Source organism: Monomorium pharaonis, chromosome 5, assembly GCF_013373865.1.
Source record: "Monomorium pharaonis isolate MP-MQ-018 chromosome 5, ASM1337386v2, whole genome shotgun sequence".
NCBI classification, from domain to species: Eukaryota; Metazoa; Arthropoda; class Insecta; order Hymenoptera; family Formicidae; genus Monomorium; species Monomorium pharaonis.
This window is the reverse complement of record NC_050471.1, coordinates 16274186-16301490: the sequence shown is the minus strand read 5'-3', so window position 1 is coordinate 16301490 and position 27305 is coordinate 16274186. Positions and strand designations below refer to the sequence as shown.

The 27305-nt window shown below is 30.9% G+C and overlaps 1 protein-coding gene and 1 long non-coding RNA gene across 16 annotated transcripts in view; one reads left to right on the top strand and one right to left on the bottom strand.

Annotated features, from left to right (window-relative positions):
- The window catches only part of LOC105839109 (serine/threonine-protein phosphatase 2A regulatory subunit B'' subunit alpha), a 310192-nt gene that overhangs the window by 29440 nt on the left and 253447 nt on the right, over window positions 1-27305 (bottom strand). For 7 of the 15 annotated variants that reach the window (XR_004963295.1, XR_004963294.1, XR_004963290.1 and 4 more), the window contains one exon: window positions 25337-25977. The exons of 2 other annotated variants lie outside the window; for them this stretch is intronic. Coding sequence is in view for 1 of the 13 variants with exons in the window: in XM_012685169.3 (XP_012540623.1) it covers window positions 25797-25977 (181 nt within the window). In the remaining 12 variants the exon portion in view is untranslated. Of the gene's footprint in view, window positions 1-1779; window positions 2955-24365; window positions 25978-27305 lie in introns of those variants that run through there. 6 more of the 15 variants (XR_004963293.1, XM_012685169.3, XM_028194319.2 and 3 more) reach the window with 6 other exon arrangements.
- LOC118645586 lies at window positions 1512-3525 on the top strand. Its single transcript, XR_004963301.1, has 2 exons — window positions 1512-2756; window positions 2844-3525. It is a non-coding gene; the product is annotated as an uncharacterized LOC118645586 (long non-coding RNA).

The following is a 27305-nucleotide window of genomic DNA, read 5'->3' as shown; positions in this document are numbered from 1 at the left end:
CACAAAGTTTTTTCCGTGTATTATAAGTCTATCACAAGGATTAATTTTATTAAAAATATAAATATCCTCGTTATTTAATTTTTAATTAAGAATATAAAGTTGAAACAAATTAAGAATATAAAGTTGAAACATTTTATTTGGTTGTTATTTCCATTTTAATCGATAAAATTTTCTAATGTTGTTTAAAGAAGGATAAATTTGTTTTTGAGCACATGATAATAGCTTCTTTTAAAATTTATGACAATTTACGACATTTAAGACTATCACCAAAAAAAATTTTTTATTAAAAATAATCATTATTTATTAAAAAAAAATAAATTTAGTAATTGCTTCTTTAAGCATTAGAACTGATATTTTTTTGTACACATGTATGTACACGTACACATTGTGCGTAGCCATTGCCGCTTGTTGTAATAACTCCCTCCGCGCGCCTAGCAATCTCAAGGTTCAAGCGCTAGGGAGGGGCGGCCGCCGCGGTCGGGCGCTCGGCGTGCTTGCATTTGCCGGTAGGCCGGGCTAATACAGAAAATTTTACAAGTCTATAACTCGTTAACTATTGTGAAAATGGAAAAACGATGAGGATTTTATGTTCAGCTTAATGCGCTCTACCTGCTTATAAAAATTGCATAAATCTTTACCAAACACCCTGTATATTTATATATGTAATATTTTCAAATTTTATGTGTGTCTATAATTTATATATAACTTTAATTATAATTATAATATCGATCTGTATTATTAATAAATAAATAACATATACATAAATCTCTTAATTACAATAATTTAAAATATTGATTTATTATGTTATAGTTTTGTTTTATGTAATAAATATATAATTTAATTCTGCATTTCAAATTTATTATTGCTCATAACTTCTCCTTTATATTTTTTAAACATTTATATTAGCAATAATAACGAGTACTAGAGCACTAAAAATATATTCAGTTGAGGTCCTTTTAAGTCCATTTGAGGTCCTTTTTTGGATGTTCAATGGACGTCCAAAGTTGTGAACAACGAGCGTCCATAAGACGTCCATTGGACGTCCGTCGAACCTTATTTGGTTACTCAATAGACCCGATGTCCGAACTCGGACGTCCATGTGCTATCTGAATATATGTATTGGTAAAGCGACAAGGCGGCATTATCTATTGCCTGCTGCAAGTGTCATCGCTGCACCGATACATCCATTCATAACATAAAATGTCTGTTTATATTTTTTACAATGTAAATACTATACATATATTTTTAGTTCTTAACTTATAAATGAATTAGAAAATTACCTTTTATTCAAATTTTGCTAAAGTAAAGAAAGGCTATAAGTAAGAATGGTAAGCCGTCAACTTATTGTAATGTTTTTTAGTTTTTTTTTTAAATTGTTCTAATAAGTAACAGATATCTCATGTACATTAAAAATAAAAAAAAATTTAACAAAAATTTTATAAAAACAATTTTTTTATTTACATTTTAAATAGCGAAAAATTTTTTCTTGTAATTTTGCAAATTTGAAATATTTATTGTTTTTATTGGTATCTTAATGAACAATATTTTAGTATTAAAAAAGTAACAAAAAAAGTAACGAATCGTTATTTTGTAAATAACGGTAACGGTAACGCGTTGTTTTTGATAATCAGTAATAACGGTAACTAGTTACTTTTAAAAAGTAATTTTTCCATCCTTGTTTGGAACACACATGTGTCTTATATTTATACCGTTGTGTATGAAAATATAACATTAATTACGTATTTTTGTTGTACTGGTTATATAATATTTTTATTTTTACTGGGATGTATACTGATTTAACGATATCTAACATCATTTTATGTACTATGTATATCTAGGGCGGGAAAGTTAAATTTCTCTTAAAATCTTACAGTCAGTAATAAGAGCTCCTCAAAAAGTTACTGACTTCTAAATCGTCTTTTGCCAATGACTTTACGTCAGAGTTACCAATTCTCATCGCATAGAAGTGTTGCAAATAATTAATTAAATCTTTCAATTAATTACAATAAAATTATTAATAAAAGAATTAAAAGTTTATTTTAATTTAAATTTTATTTAATTGAGAATTAAAATTTAAATTTGAATTACAACAAAATTTAATTAAGAATTAAAAATTAATTTTTATTTGCTGTGACGGTTTGCCTTTCCCGAACGTCTCGGACAGGCTCGCCGGGTATCAGGATTCGAGAGAAGGGGGGTAACCAACTTGCGCACACCGATATTAAATTACCAAACCTTTATTATAAACCTTAGCTTATATACATTTCTTAGCCTACTCTATATAGTATATTACCTGGTCTACACAATATACAGCTTAACCTAGTTACGTTAGTCGGACGGGAGCGCGCTAGTGCGCACTTTAGAACGCGGTCGCGACGCGTGGTCGCCGGCGAGAACCGGGCGGCAGGGCGGCCAGGTGGCCTGCCCCGTTGACGGAGACAAGGATAGTCGAATGCCGGCGAGAACCGGGCGTCAGAGCGGTCCGGAGACCTGCTCAATCGATAGGACGGGACTGGTGTCTGGTCTAGATCAGTCTAGATTAGGGCATATAATCTCTTATGTATTTTTCGTGATCAGCGTTTGTGGCGCCGCCGCTGCAAGCGAACCAGCCGAACCGAACTAAAATGCAATATGGCTGTCTAAAATCAACATGGCCGTAGTAATGAGTTCCGTTCAACAAGCAGAGTGAAGTGAAGCAAAGCTTACGAGCGAAGAAGGAGGTTATTTCTTACGAACGGAATAATTTGAAACTGATGGTATGTAATCGCACTTCCGCTTACCGAAACAGCTTTTTTCTCGCTGTGATTTAATTTGTGGTGTATAAAGAGACTGTTTTTTTTTAGACACCAGTAGCTGTTCCAGCTTTCGACTGTACACCAGCCTTCGACACCATATAAAATAAAGTTGCTGTGGCTGCGTTTGGAAACATCACCTGAGTGCTCTCGGGTATCATTCTATGATAGAGAGTTATATCGAATCATTAATCATGACAATTACCTATTTACTTTGTTTATATTAGAAGAGTGAAGAGATTGTGAAATGATGATTGGTGTAGATTGTAATAACTAGCTTTCTTAACAGATTCTAAATTTAATTTATTTTTAAAAACAATTTTTGAAAGAAACAAGAATATATTTCTCTTCTTAAATAATGTTAAATGTTTATGCAGTATTAGTCAAAGATTAGATTCTTACATTCGGTATTTGAATTACTTAATCGTGACAAATTGTAGCATATGTTTTACTTAGTCCCAGCTTTCGTCTGATGAATTAATAGCGATTGAGCTTGGATTTTCCACGTATTAAACCAAAAGTTCTTACTTGAACTGATTGTGATACGTAGGCACGAGAAAACGACTATCTCTTTTCACTCTCCCAAAAAAGTATATGCATATATTTATAATACTGTAAGCGTATATAAAATATTTTTCATTTGCAAATGTCATATGCAAATTATAACATTTTATTTGTTTGTACTAATCATGTAATGGTTCCATAAAACATGTGAAATAAATAAGTTCAAAAATTTTATCAAATATTATTAATTTGGACGTGTACGTGTGTGTATGTGCGGGTCAATGGTAGGGAAGGAGAGTGAGATTAAAAGGGAAAGAGCGGCCATATTGCATTTTAGTTCGGTTCGGTTGCAGCGGCGGCGCCACAAACTCTGTTCACGAAAAAAGCATGAGAGATTACAGCTCCTGGTCTAGATCGCGCCCGGTTTATATACCCGCCGGGGCGATCCCCACGCACTCTCAGCTGCGTGGTGGGAATGGTTTCCCGTGGGGGAACTCTAGACTTTCGGGGAGGGCGTCCGTAGACGCCGTGTCCCGTAGTGGGGCGGATGGTCGGCCCGGGAGTCGTGATATATCGTCACACAACAAAATTTAATTGAGAATTTAAATTTAAATTTCAATTACAATAAAATTTAATTGAGAATTAAAATTTTAATTTTAATTACAGCAAAATTTAATTAAGAATTAAAATTTAATTTTCAATTACAACAAAATTTAATTGAGAAACACAATTTAATTGTCAATTAAATTTAATTTAATTAAAAATTAAAATTTAATTTTCAATTACAACAAAATTTAATTGAGAAACAATTTAATTGTCAATTAAATTTAATTTAATTAAAAATTAAAATTTAATTTTCAATTACAACAAAATTTAATTGTGAAACACAATTTAATTGTCAATTAAATTTAATTTAATTAAAAATTAAAATTTAATTTTCAATTACACCAAAATTTATTTGAGAATTAAAATTAAATTTTTAATTAAAATATATATAATTGAGAATTAAAACTTAATTCTCAATTACAATAAATTTAATTGAGAATTAAAATTTAATTCTCAATTAAAATAAATTTAATTAATTTTTGAAATGTAATTCTTAATTAAATGAAATTCAATTGATTATTAAATTCTATTTTTCAATAAAATTATATCTCTCAGGGAATTAAATTTTAATTTTTAATATAATTAAATTAGATAAACAATTAAATTATAATTCTCTTTTCCAGGTAGCCAATGACGGTGTTTAAATGATGCGCTCAGGAATTTTTCGTGTCTAAATGTAAAAAAAGGTTAACTGCCGGAGCTACATATTTTGCTAGCTTATGTACGTGTAACATGTTTAAAGTGGTAAAGTTTTTTCATCAATGTTATTATCGTCAATATTGGGTTGAAAGATAAAAATACTGACACAGCCGCCGCGCGCCGCACCACTGTAGTTACTTCTGACCGGGAAAAAAGTTTAAATAATATTATACACACACGCATGAGAGAAAGAAAAAAAAAGAGAAAGAGAGAGAGAGAGAGAGAGAGAGAGAGAGAGAGAGAGAGAGAGAGAGAGAGAGAATTCGAACATACGCACGCATTAAGATTAAGATATTAAAAACCGCTTCTTTATGAAGTTATATGCTAACCACGCACACACGCACGCACGCACGCACGCACACACACAAGCACACACATTGAGATGCACGCATAGAAAAAAGAGAGCTGAATAATTTTTCGATTTGGCGGCACCAAGTTTTTATAGTAAAATATTTATTTGTAATATACATAATTATTTAATAATAAAAGTAGATGTTCTAGTTCATGTAAACATCCATTTTCATAGTTGGCGCATTTTCCTTACATCATTACTTTTGTAGAGAAAATACATTTTCTGTTCATTTTTGGTAAACGATTATTTTATTAAAATTTCATATATTTTTAGTGCCAAATTAAAATTATTTTGTACAAAAATAGATTTTTGAAAACGTTTCTTACGCATGTATACTCGGCGCTTTTTTATACCTTTTTTAAAAAGATAATTTTGTTGTGATTTCACTCATTTTGTGGTGACACGTATCTCATTTTTTTAAATATATATAAAGATTTATAAGACAATTTTGAAATCCATATCATATCAAATTAAAAGTCAAAGTTAACGCTTCTATTACTCTCCCTTTACATTCGACTTACGCTCCGATTTTACATTTTCACCAGGGACTGACGACAAGAAGTATTCCTCTCTCTCTCTTTTTTTAAGTTTTAGTATATATTTTTCTAATAAGTACTATATATGATAAAATATTGTGATATTATTATTATTAATTACATAATTAATTATAATTGTATACGCATAATAAATGTCCGAAGTGTGTCCATTAAATGTTCAAATTTTGTCCATAAAGTGTTCAAAATTCGTCCATGAACGTCCAGTGAAAGACGTCTTATGGATGTCTAGTGCAGTTGCAAATGGATATACACTGGACGTCCATTGTATATCTATTGTACTCAATATGGATATCCATTGGACGTACACAAAGTCCGGAATGGACGTCCATTGTACGTACATAGGATGTACTTGTGCTATTAATAGACGGGAATAGATCTGAGATATTAATAGGTATAAATTTGCTTGCCTTGCTAGTTTTTTCAATCTTTGGTATTATTGTCGACGTTTTCCAGCTTTGTGGGCAACAACCTTTTTTTAGGGATTGATTAATAACATTAACAAATTCTTCTTTAATAACTGGAAATATCTCTTTCAATATATCGCTAGTTATTCCCTCTTCTGTACCTTTTTTTCGCGGTAGCTGCATAATAATTACTTCTAAGTCCTTTGTGTTAATTAATTTAAAGTCTTCAAAATATCCCTTATCCTGAATAACATAAATATTTCTTCTGTTTACATCTTTATTTGTTATCTTCTACAGATTCTACTATATTTTGAATACTTTATATACAATACATATTAAATTTATCAGCTAAACTACATTCAATTGTCTTATCTAATATTTCAAAGTCTATATTATTTATTTCTGTTGCACCTGTTAATTCCCCTTTAACTAATTCTTTCAATACTTTCCACACATTTGTAGGATCATCCCTATTGTCACCTATCATAATCTCATAATACTTCTTTTTCTTTTCCCTAATTATTTTTACTGCATTCCTCTCGGTTTTATACTGTACCCAACTGCACTTCGTATTTTCAATTATAGCTCTCCTAAATGCCTTATCTCTAGTTACTACTTTCCTAATCTCATCTGAGAATCACACTTTTCCTCCTCATACTTTCGGAATTCAAAATTCTTTTCTTGGTGCTGTAATATCCAACGCATCGACTATACTATTTACAAACTTACAAGCTCGTTTGTTGGTTTCTTGAACTAGACTTTGCAGTATACTTTTCTCTACTAGTAGACTAAATTCATCAATGCTAAATTTATTATAATTTCTCACAGTAAATACTTTATATTTGCTCATTTGTTTGCTTCTAATGCAATTTTTATTCACGCATGATCCGTTATTTTAGGCTCATAGACCACATGTATCTGTGCCATATTATTAACAAAGACTAAGTCTGATATTGTCTGACTATTTTTCATAATTCTCGTCTATTAACCAGTTGTTTTATACCTACATTAGACATTACATTATTCGTAATATTTTTGTGTAAAATGAATCTATATTAAAATCTATGTTAAAATCTCCTACTATCATACATTTTCCTTTTATCACCAAATCCTCTACAACTTTTTCTAAGAACCTCAGAAAATCGCTATCAGAGACACTTGTTGAGTGATATACTATCATCAGTGCCCCTTTATAAAATTTTTCTCTTACATCTATCGCAACATATCAACAATTCGTACTTATAGATTTAATCAATATCAATTCATATTTAATATCTCCTCTTAGGTCTAATATTGCACCTCCTGTACTTCCATTCTCTTCATCACATCTAATTATATCATAACCCTGCACATTCACTTCACTATTTTCTATTTCAGATGTCAGTTTCGGACAGTGCTATAACTGCTGGATGAATCTTCTTTATGACTTAATTCTGTATTTCATTTTTATGCGTTATCAAACTTTGCGCATTCGTATACATTGTATACAATATCAGTTCCTCTTCCTTCTGTGATCTTGCTATTTTGTATCCTCCTAGTCGACCTTTCTCTTCTTCTCTTGCAAAACCCTCTTGAACGTCGGACATTCCAAACTCAATGCATTATAGTCATCTTTTATGTTCAGATTGTATGTTTGGTTTTTATACATACAATTTACACATTTTTTCTCATTTGTCTCACTCGTTTGAGTTGTGATTACCTGCACATTTATGACACGCTACATTTTGTATACAGTTTTTCGCAAAATGGTGTAACCCCAACATTTGAAGCATCTCTTGACACTAATATGATTAAATACAGGACATCTTTTCCATCCTACATTTACCTTTCCTTGGCTCGGCATTAATTCGTGTTTTTTCATCTAGTTCAATTATTATGCCGCCTTCTGTTTTACCTCTTCTATTAGATTGAGTTTTTAATTTTTTCACTATTCTCATATTGCTTTCCCCTCATATTTTAAGTTTATTGTTTTTTGATTGAATCAATTAATTGTTCATCATTCAGGTTTCATTCTTCTTCGTCAATATAAACAATTTTTAATTACGGCTTCATCTGTAGTGACTCAGTAACTTTAAAGGTATTACCCAGCTTGTTTTGTGCTGTAATTTTCAATTTTGCCATTTCTTTTCTAGTTTCACATCCCAGGATAATTGTACCATTATTTCCTTTCTTTGTTTTCGTTACTCTCATTTCTGTATTCTTTATATCTACTTTCTTTTTTATTAATATTGCCATATCAACATTTTCTTGCTGAACCTTAGGTTTAACAATTATAACATTTTGCTTCTTCTTTTCTGTAACCATTTCACTATAACTCTTCTGTGCTCCTCTTGATGAATTACTAGGTCCAGTAAACAACATCCTTCTTGCTTGTTATAGCTCATCTTTTATATTCTTTAATTCAAGTTGATAAGAAGATAATTTTCTTTATCATCATTTTAATTTCTTTCTTACATATAGTCTCGTCTTTTTTTTATTGTTCTCATAAGCCAATCTATTTTTAGATTTATACTTGTACTTGGTCTTCTAGATGCTCCTGTCGATCCGAGCCTATCTCTGTTACTACCTGCCATTTTCTTTATTTTTTGATTTTCATTATCTATCACAAATTTTGCAAAGAAACCCTGACACGGTACCAGTTCATTATTTCTATCATAAATTTTGTGTTTACTAACACAGCCTAAATAATACTTTAGTTTTAATAGCCTTCTTGCATGTCGAACGTCGACATTTGGTATCCTCTTCCATAACTTACCTGCGTTTCGCCGCTGTCAAATTCGCTACATCAGCAGATTCCATCCACGTCAATGCTTGCTTATCATAACCTCGGCGACACAAATGATTAGTAATGTACCTTAATTATTCACAAATCTGCATTTCTCGGCTAGAAAACAATTCTTGTTACCATTGGTTTGTGCAACTATCTCAACACCAATTTTCTACTCTTCTCCTGATCTATTTTCTTCTCAAAAGACACTATAAAAACGGAGACACGACTACTCCATTCCAAAGAGAAAAAGAGAAAGAAAGAGAGGGGGGAAAAGAAAAAAACATAATATTAGGCAATAAAGTTTTTAATATAAATATTAATATAATATTATATTTAAAAAAACATATATTTTACAGTTATATATGTATGTATGTATATATAGGGCGTTCTCTGTAAAACAAAGACCCCCCTCTTCTGCCCAAAATATATTTCAGTTTAAAAAAATCAGCAAGTGCGCAAATTATAACTTAAAAAGGTCTATTTTTAAATACTGTCTGACATTTTTTGAAAAATTTAATATCCAATATGGCGCCAAATTGGAAATTTTCAATCTTTTTTTGTTTTATCAAGTTTTATATTTTTATTCTATTATAAATAACAATCATATGTGGTCAAAGATTTGTTTTCAACATGTACATTTATGATTTATGTTTTATATGACTATTTCGATATTTATTTACTGTTAATAATAATAAAAAAGTGTAATTTACATCATTTACATCATACTATGTATTATATATTTTAGTAATGGCAATGAATATCGAAATATAGCATATACATAGTTATAAGAAATTTACTATTTATTTTTAATATAAACAGTTCTATTAATAAATAATCAGTTAAAAATTTAATTGAAACTCAATAGAAGTGCATTTTAATTCTTATTTTACATATTTTTTTATTTTTATAAATTTCAATAATAGCATTAATATACTAAATTCAATTTTAATCGTATATTCAAGATAGTGTGAGAGATAGAATAATCATTTTCCCATTTCTTTTTTGTGAACAAATATTAAATAAAATATTTAACACAAGTAAATTTTTCATTATTATATAATATTTGTTATTATCAAACATTATTTTAATTATAATAAATGTGAAAGATACTTGCGTCAAAACCATATTTTAGTTACAAAAGCAGATAAGGGCTAAGTTACTGTCCTAATGAGTAAAATAAAAGATAGTAAAAAAGTAAATGATTTATTAATTAAATAATACTTCCATGTACAAAAAACTATCTAAAAATCCAATAAACAAAATAACAAATAGAATCAATGATTTAGTTAAAATGTGGTGTAATAGAGGCATCATTGACACGCAAACGTATCAATTTTTGCGACGAGAATCTCCCTTGTTGTTACGGTTTGCCAAAGATACATAAGACTGACTTTCCTGTTAGATTAATTATATTGTCTATAGGCAGCTCTTGCTATAAGGTAGCACGTTTTTTGCATGATATTTTAAAACAGTCAGTATCGAAACCAGCTTCTCACATCCGGGACAGTTAGAGTTTTGTGGAAGTTATTAAAAATACAAAAATTGCAACTGATGAGGTGTTGGTGTCCTTTGATGTGATGTCACTTTTCACTAATATCCCAAAAGAATTAGTAATGGATTCCATAAGTAAACGATGAGAAAAAAATATCAGGAAACACGAAGATGGATTTATCTCAGTTTTTGGGGGCATCGAATTGATTCTTAATTCTACTAACTTTTATTTCGAGAGTATTATGAGCAAGTCTTCGGCAGCCCGATGGGGTCTCCTCTCTCTCCAATCTTGGCAGATTTGGTGATGGACGATCTAGAGACGATATGTAGACGATATTTTCATAAATTTCAAAGGGTCAAGTAGAACACGTTCTGAATATTTTTAATAGTTACCACTCACGGTTACAGTTCACTTATGAACTTGAATTTCACGACGGCATTGCATTTTTAGATGCCATGGTAATTAGAGATGACAACAAGTTAATTACTAATTGATATCGCAAACCTACCTTTTCTGGTAGATATACATTTACTTTAGACATACCTTTAAATATAAGATCAATATCATCACAAACTTAGTAGATCGAGCAATTTTGCTATCGAACAATAGGTTCCACAAAAATAATTTAAAAATTGTCAAAGATATTTTAGTAAACAAAAGTTTTCCCCTGAAAATAATTGAAAAATTTGTAAATAGAAGAATAATTGAATTAAGTAAACATGAGAATAAACCAGCAGATATTGACAAAGAAGGTAGGTTTGATCTTACAAAATGTATTACGCTACCTTATGTAAAAGGTTTTAGTGAGGGCATAAGCTGGATTAGATAAATTAGATTTAAACACTGTCTTTACTATCCCCCAAAAATTGAACTGCTTGATCAAAAGAGGGAAAGATAAAATGAAAAACAATAGCAGAAAAGAAATAGTGTATCGTATTGATTGCATGGATTGCGAAGCAAGGTACATAGGACAAACAAAACGGCATTTAGGCACCCGTATTAAAGAACACATTAATGATATAAAAAAGCATGAAAGTAATTTCTCGGCGATTAGTAAGCACCGCGTCGAGCATAACCACAACTTTAAATAGAAAACACCATTAATTCTACATTCGGAAAAAAAGAGATCGCTTGAATGTTTTTTATAAAAAAGAATCAGCAATTAATCTGCAAAAAAAATACAGAAAATTTGAGTGATATATACAACAGCATTATAAACTCGACTTAAATATTGTATCGGTGTGATAGAATCATAACGTTTTGTTTTTATTGTTGTCTCCAATGTTCAAATTTAACTGCGATAGTGTACAGACATATCATAACACTCAATGTAACATACAAATTGACGAAATGTACGGCGTTAAAAAACTGCCTATTTATAAGAATATCCAGAATAAAGGAAACGAGTAAGTTCTTGCAGTTTGACTTTCATTCCGTATTGTTAAATTTTCTCTTAAACCTTCGGAAATTTATACATTTAATCATATATATTTTATAGCAAAGGAGTGAATTTGCTGGTACGAACTCAGGAGCTTGCGATGTTTTCTGAAACTCTAATTTAAATCTTTCAGATTTTCGCACTTGATAAGAACCTGAATTAAGGTCGAAACGTTGTGCTGTTAGAAGAATAATAAATTGGCCAGTTCGTTGACTACTAAAGGAGTTTTAATTATCTTCAATCTTGATTGGTGACTGTAAAGACTATTATTTTAATTATAATAGTTGTAATAAATTAAGAAGTAAATTCCATAAATATTGAGGTTAAGAATATATTGTGTTTTTTAAAACATAATTTTTTATAGCATTTTAATAGTGTTTCAAAATAAATTAAATTTTTTGTCTAAAAGCATGTTATCTTTATCTTTATTTTATCTTTATTTTTTCAAATTGACATCAAATTAAAATAAGATAATACTTGACACTACTTGACGCTTCAAAGCATTTTTCTTTTCTTTTAAAAGAAGAAATATCAAATAAACTGCAGCCGTTCATATAATTTTCTTAAGAAAAATGAATAATATATATATTTTAAGAACATTTTTTATAATATTTATATTTATGCGTATTGTAATATATAAATATTTTAATTTCTTTTTATTTTCTTTAATTTCCCTCTTTTTGCTTTTAATTTTATTTTCTTTTTTGCTTTAACGTATACATGTAATATTTCAAATTTTTTTTTACTTTTTATCTTAACCCGTTTCCGCCCACCGTCTATTTCTGGACACTTGCGTATTTTGGCCAGACCTCACGAGAAAGAAATCTCATAAATATATTTCTAGTGTTAAAAAAAGTTGCTCTTTCTATTTCTGACATTAGTTTTAACGCACAACCCCGAAAGATTAATATGGCGGCTCTAATGGGGATGAAAATGAATCCGACTGTTTTCTCAATATTGCAATCGTAATTTTTGTTGACAAAATTTTTTTTGAGTCTGAAAAAATACAAGACAAATACAAATACAAAAATACAAATACAGTGATCGTGAAACATTTTTTACATTTTTACTTCTTTTCACTCCCCACCTCTAATTTTTTTTATTCCACTCTTAAATAAGGGATGAAAATCGAATTCGAATTGAAATCTGAAACGAGCATCTTCGAAAATCTCGAGAATAAAAACGGCACAATTTTGTTATTTCTTCTGATACTATACCTATTTAGAGGATGGGGTTTGAAGTATCAGAACGAGGGTTAAAGTATCGGAAAAAATAACGAAATTGTGCCGTTTTGCTTCTCGACATTTTCGAAAATGCTCGTTTCGGATTTCAATTTGAATTCCATCTTCATCCCTTGTTTGGGAATAGAATCACATAAGGATTATGGATGGAAGTGAAGAGGGATAAAAATGTAAAAGATGTTTCATGATGTCATCTTGTAGTTTTTCAGATTCAAAAAAAAGATTTTGTCAATAAGAATTACGATTGCAATATTGAGAAAACAGATTTACTTTCAATCCCATTAGAGCCGCCATATTAATTTTTCTGAGGGTTGTGTGTTAAAACTAATGTCAGAAATAAAAACATCCTTTTTACCACTAGAAACGTATTTATGGGATTTCTTTCTCATGAGGTCTGGCCAAGATATGCAAGTGTCCAAAAATTGACGGTTAGGCAAAAATGGGTTAATTATCTTTATCATAAATTTAAATTATTGTTATTTATTTATATAAATGTATAATATGATAAATATACGTATATTTTTCTTACATTACTATCATATTATATTATATTATTTTATCATATTATATTATATTATATTATATTATATTATATTATATTATATACTATCATATTATATTATATTATATTATATACTATCATATTATATTATATTATATTATATACTATCATATTATATTATATTATATTATATTATTTTCTTACATTACTATCATATTATATTACTATTTTAACTATTTTCTTGTAGAATTAATAAAAATAATTAATTTTCGGCATTCTTAAAAATAAATTCCACGCGTGTATTTCAATTAAACTTTTAAAAAGAACAGTGTTTAAAGAAATATTCGTATTGTGCATTAACATAATTTTGGTTTTTTTATTTAAAACAGGTAATTTTTATCTTATCGGTTTTACTTATAACAAAATTGTTTAAATAAAGAAAATAGTATAAATTCTTTATTGCATTTCCTCAAGGTTTACAATCTCTTATAAAAACAAATGCTTACACATCAACCCAAAACCAACTAAAAAAATCAATATCGCTGATGCTTCGGCACACGCTATTGCCTCCACACCCCGCCTTCTACACACGCACGCACGCACGCACGCACGCACACACACTGCCGTTCTAGGGACTTCCGTTTTCTCTACTTTAATTATTCCATCCTTTCTCCTTCCCTTCCAACGTCCTTTTCCCGTCTCTCCCTCCCTTCTGACACCCTCTCCAACTCTCTCAGTAAACTTTCCTCCTCTCCTTCCGCCTCCAAAATCCTATTCACTACTTCCTACCAGCTTTCATTACCTCTACCGCAATTTCTACTCACTCCTCCCACACATGTTCTTAGGCCTCCACATAATCTACAAATTTTCTCATCTTTATTTTCCCAATATCTATTCCCTCTCCTTCTATTACTTAACTTAAACTTCATAACACTATTTCACCTACTCTCTCTCTACTCTTTTTTTAAGTACCCAGGCACCCCTTCCTGCTTCACCCGAGTGAGTCCCAGATGCGCACAGTAATAAACGGACACAGCAGGCTGAGTGAAATGGACACAGTAACAAACGGACACAAACTAAACGGACACAGTAACAAACGGACACAATGTGAAACAGACACAGTAACAAACAAACACAGCGCGAAACAGACACAGACCAAATGCGCACAAACCAAATGCACACGGACCAAATGCGTACGGACCAAATGCGCACAAATCAAATGCGCACAGTGCGAAACGGACACAGTCACAAACCCATGTGGTGCAGAGAATGCTTTGCGCGCGCGCGCACGCGCACACGCACGCACACACACACACACACACACACACACACGGAAAAGTACAAGGGGAGCATCGCCCCCACTGCCGCACCCACCCCGTCGGTAAGGGTGCCCTGAGAAGTTGTAACCCATGTGGTAAGTTCGTGCGCATTTGGTCTGTACGTATTTGTTACTGTGTCCGTTTGGTCTGTGCGCATTTGGTCTGTGTCCGTTTCGCACTGTGTCCGTTTGTTACTGTGTCCGTTTCGCACTGTGTACTGTGTCCGTTTGTTACTGTGCCCGTTTGGTCTGTGCGCATTTGATCTGTGTCCGTTTCACATTGTGTCCGTTTGGTCTGTGCGCATTTGGTCTGTGTCCGTTTCACATTGTATCCGTTTGGTCTGTGCATATTTGGTCTGTGTCCGTTTCACACTGTGTCCGTTTCGCACTGTGTCCGTTTGTTACTGTGTCCGTTTCACTCAGCCTGCTGTGTCCGTTTATTACTGTGCGCATCTGGAATGCTCCCCTTCACCCACTTATACCATTTATTATATTCCGAATCTCTCCCACCTTTTTTCTTTCTGTATCTGTCTATCCTTACTAAAAATAACCCCAAATCCTACCACTCCTTTTTCCCCATCTATTTTCTTTAGTTTCCACCCTCTATGCTGAAAGTAATCCCTTCTTTCTTTTTTACACCTACCCTACCTTGCCAATTCTACTTTCATTTTTATTTTCTCTAAGCATCTTCTTGCCAACCCACTATACTCCCCTCTTCTAATCGCTTTTCAAATGCCCACACTCTTTTTCCTGTTCTACCTCTCAATTTAGTCCTCTGTATCTCCTCTCTAAGTATATACTCCGGTGTACTCCAATCCAGTTCTGACACCCACCTTAAAAACCTTTCCTCCAACCTCTTTATACTATCTCTCTTTCCAGTCCCATATCTCAACTCCACAACCGTCCATACTAACCTGTTGAATAGCCATAGCCTCTTCCCCCAGTCCTTTCCATATCTTCTCTTCCCAATCTCCCACCTGACCCATCACAGCCGACGTTCTCATTACTCTATCTCTTATCTGCGCTTTTTGTTCCCTGTTTTTTGCATCACATATCCCAGATAGCTGTGCTTCTTCACTTCTCCTCCCTCTCCACCATCAGCTTTTTCTATTTTCTTTACTTCTTATCTTTTTAAATCTCATTACCTTCAATTTGCCTGCGTTTAATACTAAGTTCTTTTTATTTAAGTACGTTTCCAGCCGAAAAGAATATAATAGAAATATCATACTCCTCATCTGGTCTTTTTCCTCCGCTATTACAACCAGATTATCCGCGTATGCTAACGTGTACACTCTCCTTCCTCCTTACCTCACACCCCCCACTTAACTCTCCCCATAGTTTCCTCTAGGTCTGCTATCAAAATGTCAAAAAATAGCGGATTTAACGGACATCCCTGTCTCACTCCTCTCCTCGTCCAAAACTCCTCCTCCATCTCTTTATCTATTCTAACTTTGTTTTTTATCTTCCTTAATAAAGTTTCCAACCCTCTCTATCAACCCCACTCTTATCGCCTTAATCAATACAATCTCCTTCAACTCCTCTTTTATTTCCGCCCTTATAATTTTTACACTCTCTACTATCTCATCTTTCCACTATCTCAACTTTCTATCTGATTCATCCTCCTTCCTTTCTGGAGGTGATCTCGCTACCCTCTTATTTTCCCTACTACTTTTTTTCTATCGATTTATCACTTTTCCTCTCTCCATTTCTCTATTTTGACTGTCGCCTCTTCTAAACTCCTCATCTATCCTCTACTTCCCCGTTAGACCTCCAGGCGGTGCTCCCTACTAACTCGCTCGCACGTTTCAAATCTATCTACTCCTTGTCTCTAATCTGTTGTTTACCTACTCACCCAAGTAATATTCTTCAAAGTATTAATCTTTCCTTGCACTTTTCCTTCTCCCACTCTACTTTTTCCACCCACTTCACTTACTTTCTGTCAGCCACACCCCCCAATCCTATCCTCTCTATAGTCTCTTCCACCCCTTAATCTCTGAAAACTATCGGCACACTACATACGTCTAACTCACTTGGCCCTGGAAACGGAAGTCCCCATAAAGAAAATAGTACTATAAGTATCATTTTGAAAATTTTTGTTGAAAACTTTTGAATACATATACATATTGTATAACGTTTTAAACTTTTTTTGTATTAATCAGTTTTAACATTATTATTAATGTTACTAATTTATACAAATGTGCTCGTATTTATTTATTAGTTTTTCAAAAATTATTTCTTAATTAAATAACAAAAAATGCATTGCTTTTGTAAATTACAAAACAATTGCAAATTGTATATAAATTTGCAATTGTTTATTATTTACTTTTTCACTATATTTTTATTTGATTAAATTTATTATCAAATAATTTATGTAAATGCTCGAAAAACTATAAGTACATATATTAACATATATACATTATATTTTTAAATTTTCTTCATAAAAAAAATATAAACACAAATATTTAAAATATTATAAAAAAGTAATAAATTAAATAGAAGACCGTTTACTACATTTTGACTCTTCTACCTTCTATTCAATTGATCATTTATTCAGTTTTTTTTCATTACATTTTATTTTAAATTCTTTCATTTTATGTTTAATTTATAAAATATTGTGTTTATATCCCACTTTTTATGTAAAATTTTATATATATTATATATTTAAAAAAATTTTATATTATAATATTATAATACATTCCCAGTGAACACAGTAATATAGCAGCAGTGTAACAGCAATGTAGCCGAATATAACAAGTTACATTACTCTGAAATTACACGTAACTTACATGTAAGTTACAATTTCCGACTCAGCAATATAACATGTTATAATTACATGTTATCTAACCGTTACACAACAGTTACAAAGAAAAATAAAATAAAATAAAAATTTTATTTTTTAAAAATTATTTTTATCAACAGCATATACTATATTTAGAATAAATTTTTATTAATTAATTAAATTTAAATTATGTAATTTTTTATTTTATTCTTACTTGCCGCTACCAGGTTTGAACCCGGGACCTTAGGATGACGAACCTTGTACTCTACCTGCTACGCCAATTTGACTCATCGATATGAATACTTGTTATTGACTACATATACTTAAATGTTATAAACTGACGCAACTATATTATTTTTTATAAAAGCAATTCAATTTTGCAAAACATATTAAAAATAAATAGCATTAATTTATTTACTTATTAATTTCATTGTTAAATTTATCTTTTTCCATAACCTTAATAATTTGATGGAAATTGCGATCTATTTAGCACTAATCTTTGAAGCGTTCAAATGATTAATTAGATGGTTAACTATATAAATCGTAATTCTAAGAAAAATTGAATAGTATACATTTATTATTCCGTTTTTGTTCAGCACATGATGAATTTCGATTATGTGCATTTTTTGTGCGCAGTAATTGTAGACAAACCGTTATTTTTGAAAACATTATCTTTATAATAATTTTTTTTATTATTAAATAGATCTGTCATTCAGGATATGTTATGTCTGATTTCTGAGTCAACTACGACGCATCGTTCCGTAATAACATTGATACGAACGTGTTATGTTATTTTATACAATTTTTGTTGAATAACTGTAACGCCAAAACGATGTATAACAGCTATATCACTTGCGTATAACAAATATTACGTAACAGGTTATTTCCATGTCATATAGTACCTACATATCACAAGAATAACAATGTTAAATTACTTGTAACTTCCATGTTATATTGCCGCTATAAAATGTGTTCACTGGGTTATTTATTTATTTATTATAGTTTTAAAGTTAAAAAGAATATACAAATTTATATACCAATTTTAAATATCTGTTTCCATTTCTTCAGATTACTTTTTTATACTATTAATATGTATTAACAAAAATTAAGAAGGAAAAAGGAAAAAAAGAACCATTACATAATAAGTATTGGACAAATGGCGCGCGCGTAGCGCGCGCTTGTGTTGTTCTAGTCATAATAAAATTGTTATTTATTAAAAATTATTCAAAAACGTTTTTATTAAAACTTTAATATATATGTACTATGTATCGACATCAACATTCTTTTTCTTATAAAAAATATTATTAAACTTGCAAAAAATTACACAGGCACACACAAAAAAAGTAGTTGGTACGGCGGACTAGACTAAGCAATCTTTATGTATTTTGACCCGCTGAATCCGAATCCATGGTCAAAATTGCAAAGTTAGCTCGCATTTTATAACCTCAAAAAAATTTTCTTTAAAATGTTGGTCCGGCAGACCAGACTAGTCTATCCTTATGTATTTTAATCCGCTGAATCCAAATCCAAAGTAAGAATTGCTGATTTAGTTCATTTTTTTCTAACCTCAAAAAAAATTTTTTTTTTTTAGTGTTGGTTCGGCGGACTAGATTAGTTATCCTTATGTATTTTGACCCGCTAAATCTTAATTTAAGGTCAGAATTGCTGAATTGGCTCATTTTTTCTTAACCTTAAAAAACCCCTTCTAAAAGCAGTTTGGTTCACAAATGTATAATCCCGAGCGTGCGGGCTTGCGTAACCACATTACTCGGGGAAAATTCAATACGTATCACAAGTCTGAATTTCTGTGAATGAATAGCGTAGAAAATTCACGCTCTTTTTCTATTATATTTAACTCTTTTATTCTCGAAAGTTCTGCGCAATAGCTTTTTCTTACGGTTCTTCCCTTTCACAGAGACATCTCGTTTGAGTGTCCAGCAGAAATCAGCCGTCATGTTCACATCCCACTTGCCTAATATCGATGCTCCATCTCCTTGACATCCTGATAAAATCTTTCTCCCTGTTCTTCCCTATAATCACCTAGATTTTTTGGGAAGTAGTCGATGTGAAAGTCCAAGAAATACAACTTAAGATTCATTAAGCAACGTAGTTTTTTTATAGTTCTCCATCATTTCTACTACCCTTTTTCTGTAATCTTGACTTTTGTGGTTTCCTAGAAAATTTTCTGTGACAGCTTTGAAACTCAGCTATACTGCTCTTACGTCTTTATTCATTTTGGTGATAAAAATTGTTGTCTCTCAACATTTTGCGTATTTGAGGTCCATCAAAAATTCCTTCCCACAATTTTGCATCAGAGACGTTGGAAAATTTTTCTTGTAAATACTGGTAGCATTCACCTTTTTTATTCAGAATTTTCACCCATTGTTTCATGAGTCCCAATTTGATATAAAGAGGTGGAAAAAGAAAAACTTTTGAAGGTTCAACTAACAGTTTATTAATTTTTTTAGATTCAGGTTGCAAAGACATTCTTGTCGGCCATTCTTTTCTTATGTAATAAATTCGTTCGATCTCTACTATCCCATTCACATAGGAAGCACGGATTTTTTGTATAATCTGATTGTTGGCCCAATAATGATGAGAATTTTTAGATCCCCACACAGGACCCCGCACACATCTTATGGAAAAGTGTTCCCGGTCAAATTGGCTGAAAGTGAGATATAATGTACTCCATGACGTGCTGATCAAATATGTCCATAGGACCAGGGTCTGAAAATCTTTACATTTTGATATACGGAGCTTTGAATGTTGAAAATATGGCATTTTTTATTATCGTGTCTTGTAGATGATTGGGTTCCTTGATGCGGTGAGCCGTACTATAGCTAACATACATGTATATACACTATATACAGTACTATACACTATATACATATATACATGTATATATGTACTATACACTATACTACAGTACTATACACTACATGTATATACACTATATACATATATACATGTATATACACACTATATATAGTGTATATACATGTATGTTAGCTATAGTACGGCCCACCGCATCAAGGAACCCAATGATCTACAAGACACGATAATAAAAAATGCCATATTTTCAACATTCAAAGCTCCGTATATCAAAATGTAGAGATTTTCAGACCCTGGTCCTATGGACATATTTGATCAGCGCGTCATGGAGTACATTATATCTCACTTTCAGCCAATTTGACCGGAAACACTTTTCCATAAGATGTGTGCGGGGTCCTTTGCCATCCATGTTCTGTGTATTTAATTTTTTCAAGAACTCTTTTCAGATTTGTGTACTGTTCTTTTATCACTACCGAGTGCGCTACAGGAATGGAGACATACATTAATATTGTGCAGCAACACTGTTTTTAAGCTTCTTTTAGAAGAATCGATGAATAGTCTCCACTGATTAGACTTGTAATATCCAAGTTTCAGTTTGTTCATTAGTCCAAACCTTCGAGAATAGAAGAGTTATATATAATAGAAAAAGGGAGTGAATTTTCTAAGCTTTATTATTCACAGAAGGTCAGATTTGTCATACGTATTGAATTTTCCCCGGATAATGTGGTTATGCAAAGTTGCATGCTCCGGATTATACATTTGTGACCTAAACTGCTTTTACAAGGTGTTTTTGGAGGTTAAAAAAAAATGAGCCAATTTAGCAATTCCGACCTTGAATTTGGATTCAGCGAGTCAAAATACATAAGGATAAACTAATCTGGTCCGCCGGACCAACATTAAAAAAAAATTTTTTTGAGGTTAGAAAAAATGAGCCAATTCAGCAATTCTGACCTTGGATTTGGATTCAGCGGGTCAAAATACATAAAGATTGACTAGTCTGATTCGCCGGACCAACCACTTTTTTGGTGTGCCTGTGTTATTAGAAATTTAAAAATTTATTTGTATTCAATATTGTACACAATCAGTTTTAACATTTTCTTCGCATAATTAATAATATTTTTCCAGAAGGTTAACTGTCTTTACATTTATTTGGTTGATATGAAAAATCTCCAGTAATAATAATAATAAAAAAATCTTTATAGTAATTTCTTTTCCTCTCATCTTTATCCCCTATAACCATTTCTGCTGTGACAAATGTTGGCAACAAATTCTGTTGCCAAAAAGGCGACAAATGAGAAACATATCTTGTCATTGCAAACACTATTAGCAGATATTCAGCAAATATTTAGCAACGTCTGTCATCAGAATACATGACAAAATAATAGTGAACTGCGAGCAGATTTATTGAAAGTATTGATAACAGATTGACGACAAACACCAAAGTGAAAACAATGTCAGCAAATTGCCTGTAGAAATGCAACAACATTTGTGTGTCAAAGTACGCGACAGATTGATACCAGAAATGCAGCAGATCTGTCAAAATGTCAAATTGGCAATAAAAAGTGCGGCACCGTCGATAGGCGGCTTACTTTCTCGAGAGTAAAATGCAGTCAACTCGCTACATAAGGACCACTCGCAACGTGACTAAGGTAAGCAAAAATTATCTTCCTTCGCTGCACCTGCGGAGGAGTCCGATGTGACGGAAGACCGTCACATTATACTTTTATGATACAGAACTGGTAGTATTTTTATTTTTTTGGGAGTGAGATTTAACTACAAAGAAATTTAATGAAATTAATTGCACCTAGAATAGATTATATACCTGCGATATAAAGGGAGAAAATAGATAGGTTAATTGAGGCCCTCCTATAGGAAATATTAGATGCTAAGGAGAGGGTTGGGTAAATTATTTAATCTGTTTTTACTCCTGAATTAATAAATCTTCTCAGGAGATTGCTTACATCGATTCGTAAATAAAATTATAACTGTGATGAAAGAAGAAATGAAAAGATTCGACAAATCTGTCGCCAATCTGTCATCATTTATGAATACAGATCTGTTGCATATTTGGCGGAAATCTGCTGTGAGTTTACGTTGCAACATCTGTTCTCAATTTGCTGCGTGAATCTGTCATTGTATTGCTAGTGACAGATCTGCTCTGGTGTTGCACCCAATTTGATATCAGGATTTGATAACAATTTTTGCTTGCAATTTGGGCGCACTCGAGGACACAGTAGGCCATGGTTTTGGCAACCTGATTCCGCAAGAAATTTTTAGCAGTCTGCTGACAATTTGGCAGCAAATGGTTAGCTGGGATAATTAAAAAAAATTTTGATGCAGTTTAATTAATGTATAGCAAAATTGAATAAGTAATTAGTACAGATGTTATTTTATCGACAAATTCAATCTCAATCATAAAAATGTTTTTATCGACTGCCGTAGAGATTTATCAAACAAAAGAAAGAAGAATACTTCTTGTCGCCAGTAAAATAAAAATTAACTAATTTTAAGTCAATGATATAAGGTCGACTTTCTGGCAAATCCGTTTATTAAATGTATTACAATGTTTCGACCATTGATTTTGGTACCTCTTCAGGTAAAAGTATACTACTTGGTTACGATATAACTACTTTATAAATCCGGGCTAAACGAAATATCAAGAACGTTATGTCCCAACTCCATGAATTATATACAAATATAAATTAAAATAAATAATAGTCAAATACGTAGTTTACAATTGTTCCTGTATTTTATGTTTCATTATTTGACTATTATTCATTTTAATTTATATCTGTATATGGTTCATAGACTTGGGACATAACGTTCTTCATATTTCATTTGGCCTAAATTTATATAGTAGTTATGTTGTAATCAAGTAGTGTACCTTTATCTGAAGAGGACCGAAATCAATGGTCGAAACGTTGTAATACTTTTAATAAACGGATTTGCCAGAAAGTCGACCTTATATTATTGACATACAAGAGAACCTCGCAAACCCGAAAATTCTGATTTTAATGAAACTTGACATAAGTGTAGAGAGGGTAAATACATGAATTTAGAAATTATAAATTGGTGCATATAAACGGTTTAAAGGGTTAAAACCACCCTTCAAAAATTTAGAGTTTTTGCCTTTTCTCGATATATCTCGTAAACTAAACAAAATATTAAAAAATATTTCATACAAAAGTTTTACAGTATAAGTACCTCTAATTAACAATGTTATTTATTTTTCCCAAAAAACTTTTTTTCAGAAACAAATTTTTTTTCTTTACAAAAAAAATTTTTTGGAAAAAATAAATAAAATAGTTAAATAGAGGTATTCATGCCGTAAAACTTTTGTACGAAACATTTTTTAATATTTTGTTTAGTTTACAAGATATATCGAGAAAACGCAAAAATGTCTCAACTTTGAAGCGTGCTTTCACCCCTTCAAACCGGTTTTGAACCAAAATAAAACATTTCTAAATTTACCCCTCTACATTTATGCCAAGTTTCATTAAAATCAGAAAATTTTCCGTTTGGGTTTATAAACGGTTTGAAAGAGTAAAATTATCCTTCAAAGGTTGAGATATTTTTATCTTTTCTCGGTATATCTCGTAAACTAAACAAAATATAAAAAAATGTTTCGTACAAAAGTTTTACGGCATGAATACCTCTATTTAACTATTTTATTTATTTTTTCCAAAAAATTTTTTTTGCAAAGAAAAAAAAATTTGTTTTAAAAAAAAAATTTTTTTGGAAAAATGAATAACATAGTTAACTAGAAGTACTTATATTGTAAAACTTTTGTATGAAATATTTTTTTATATTTTGTTTAGTTTACGAGATATATCAAGAAAAGGCAAAAACTCTAAATTTTTAAAGGGTGGTTTTAACCCTTTAAACCGTTTATAAGCACCAACTTTTAATTTCTAAATTCATGTATTTACCCCCTCTACATTTATGCCAAGTTTCATTAAAATCAGAATTTTCGGGTTCGCGAGGTTTTTTTGTTAGTTAATTTTTCAAGGAAGTTATTTTTCTCTACTTTTTTTCAATGAATTTACAAAAAAAATAGAAGAGTTATTTAAGCTATATAATTTTTTTCTAGATTTTTTACGTTTAACTTATAATTTAATACATTGGACTTAAATGACCCTCATTTACACGATTAAGATGATTAAGAAATAATGTTTATACGGTAAGAGTTAAGATTATAAATTACAATAAAATATTATGGAAATTTTACAAAAACATAGCATTGTGATATATCGCGATGTAATATTGCAAGCAATTGGATACTCACTCTGTATATTACGTTATTTATATATTACGTTATATTGCGTAAAATATAACGCAATATAACACACTGTAATATTTCTATAATATTTGCATTATGTTGCAACGCTGGGCATAGTAATGTTCTATTTCTTATAATAAAAAAATTACAGAATAGAATAAAAGACGCATCATGAGACTTCTTACCTATATGCTAATATCATAAAATAATAAAATAATGTCACTGAAGCTCTCAAATTGAATTTCGAGATAAAAATAACACAATAGCAATATATTTGTAATATAAAAATATTAAAATAATTTAATTAATACATAAATATATATTACATAAATATATATTACATAAATATATATTACATATATGACAGTAATATAATATAATATACTATCGTTATATTGTGGTTAATTTTGGCGGATATTTTAATATAATTATGAAATCTTTGTAATATTCCAGCAATATTTATCTGTATCTCATTGTAATATTGATGTAATATTACAGTTATATTAATATACGTCTTTACAATGTTTACGTGTATTTATGACTACATTATATAATATTCGAATAGAAATTGCAAAATTTAGAATAAATAAATTTGTCAAAATTTCAGGTATTCATGTAATACAGCGCTATGGCAGTGCCATATTACTAGCAAAAATTATAACATTAACAGCTACAACAAAACTATTTAACGTGATTTATCTTGACGCGCATGACTAGCATTGTTGTCGATTTTTTATCGTTATAATACAACTAAAAAATCATCCAGCTTACCGGCTTTAAATGTATCCAATTTCAGTGGCATCGATGACACATTACTATGTCATATAGCCTATAGCAAAGTGATCATCAGGTGCAAATTCATGAAGAAAGCGCGCAATATCCAATCAATCTAATATGAGCGTCACTCTTTTTCAGACATAGATTGTTCTTGTTCATATGCAGAAATATCTTAAAACGTCTTGCATTTATATATAACAGTTATTAAGATATTAAGAAAGATGTCTTCTTTTCAAGGTGATAATAGCAGTTAATAGAAGACAATTATTTAATTCGAATAGAGAAGATCCGATTGTGAAACTGCTTGTTCTGAAGTGTATACGATGTATTGTAGCATTCCGTGTTTGTGACAAAAGAGAACGAAAGCAAACTTATTATTGAATAATAATTTTTATGCATTCCTTTTGCTGCAACTTATCCTTTTCTTCCAATATCGAATATATTTATCGATAAGTTAATTATCGCTGTCAGCATAATCATCAATATCGGTATCGTCGCTGTCACGATGGTCTGACTGTTGTATATAAATATCCAATAAATTCATAAATGAATTTCCATCTTTAGTCATATTCATCGAGTTGTCTAATAAAATATCTCCATTTGACGATAATTTCCATGATGTAACATTATGCAACCTACGAGCAAGCATAATCACAAATTATATATTAAGAACAATTACGCTTATAAAATTATTTTTCCAGACATATAATTATAAGAATTTTTTATATTTTTCACAAAGTAGAAAAGACCGGGGTTAGTTGTTACACATAAAAAGTTAAAGTATTGATCTACATACGATACAGCAATACTAAAAAAGATAAATGTTCAATATAATATCCGCTGTCACGCCGTATATAGTACGTTAGTGATGCTAACAACGTTGAGCCATAAGTATATGCATATAGCGGACAAAAACTGCAGGTTAATAACTTTTTAATCTTCCATTGTCATTATTGATGTTATAATAATATATTAATGTTATATATAAATCTCCAAAATTTCCATTTGAAATAAAACAAAATATATAAATCAAGAATTTAGTACATTTTTTAATTCCATCTCGAATATTCAATTTTAGAACTAAAACTTACAAATTGTCGAAGTTGACTGTGACATGGTACAACTAACCACATATTGAATAATAAACTGAGAATGTTGATCTTTATCATTTATTTTTTAGAATGTAAACGAAAAATTGAGCTTAGTACAAAATTAAAAGACCTGTACAAAAGGACTGGATATTTTTATTATATTTGTTTAAATTTTAATTCCGATAACGACTCCAATTAATAGGTAACTCATTCGATACTTTAATATAATGCTGAAGTACACAGTTCTATATAATTTTAATTTCTATATAAGTTTTATTGCTAGTCTTAAGATTTAATTATTACCCTGACCGCACAATGTCAAATTGGAACATAAAACGTCTACCTTAAAAACGCCTTTAAGATGTCTTTTAGAAATATTTTTTAAATTAATCTATCTTTTTTTAAAACATTTATGTCACGATTTTGAATAACATGTTATCTGTGATAGTCTCCTTGGTAATATTATATTAAAAAAGTTATTTTATTTTAAATTTTAAAAATAGTTAATTTTTGTTGTATTGTATTAATTTACTAAATTTTATATTAAAGTGAAGAAACTAACTTATTGTACAGATCTATAATATAATATAAAGATATAACGGACCGTATTTCCTACGCGGACTAGCTCGCCGGGATCGGGTGTAGGAAGGTCCCTGAGACAATAGACTCGGTATACGGAATAAAAGATAATATATTTAAAGAGATCTTCGATATGTACAGTCTATTTACAATGGTATAAGTGTGTCGGTGTGTGTATCGTGTGTCGTTCGGCGGAGCGGCTATTTACAGGTAAGATGTGTGTGTATGTGTGTCTGTGTATTTCGTATGTCGCGGGACGAAACAGCTGTTCGCTGTCGAACGCGTAGCTAGCT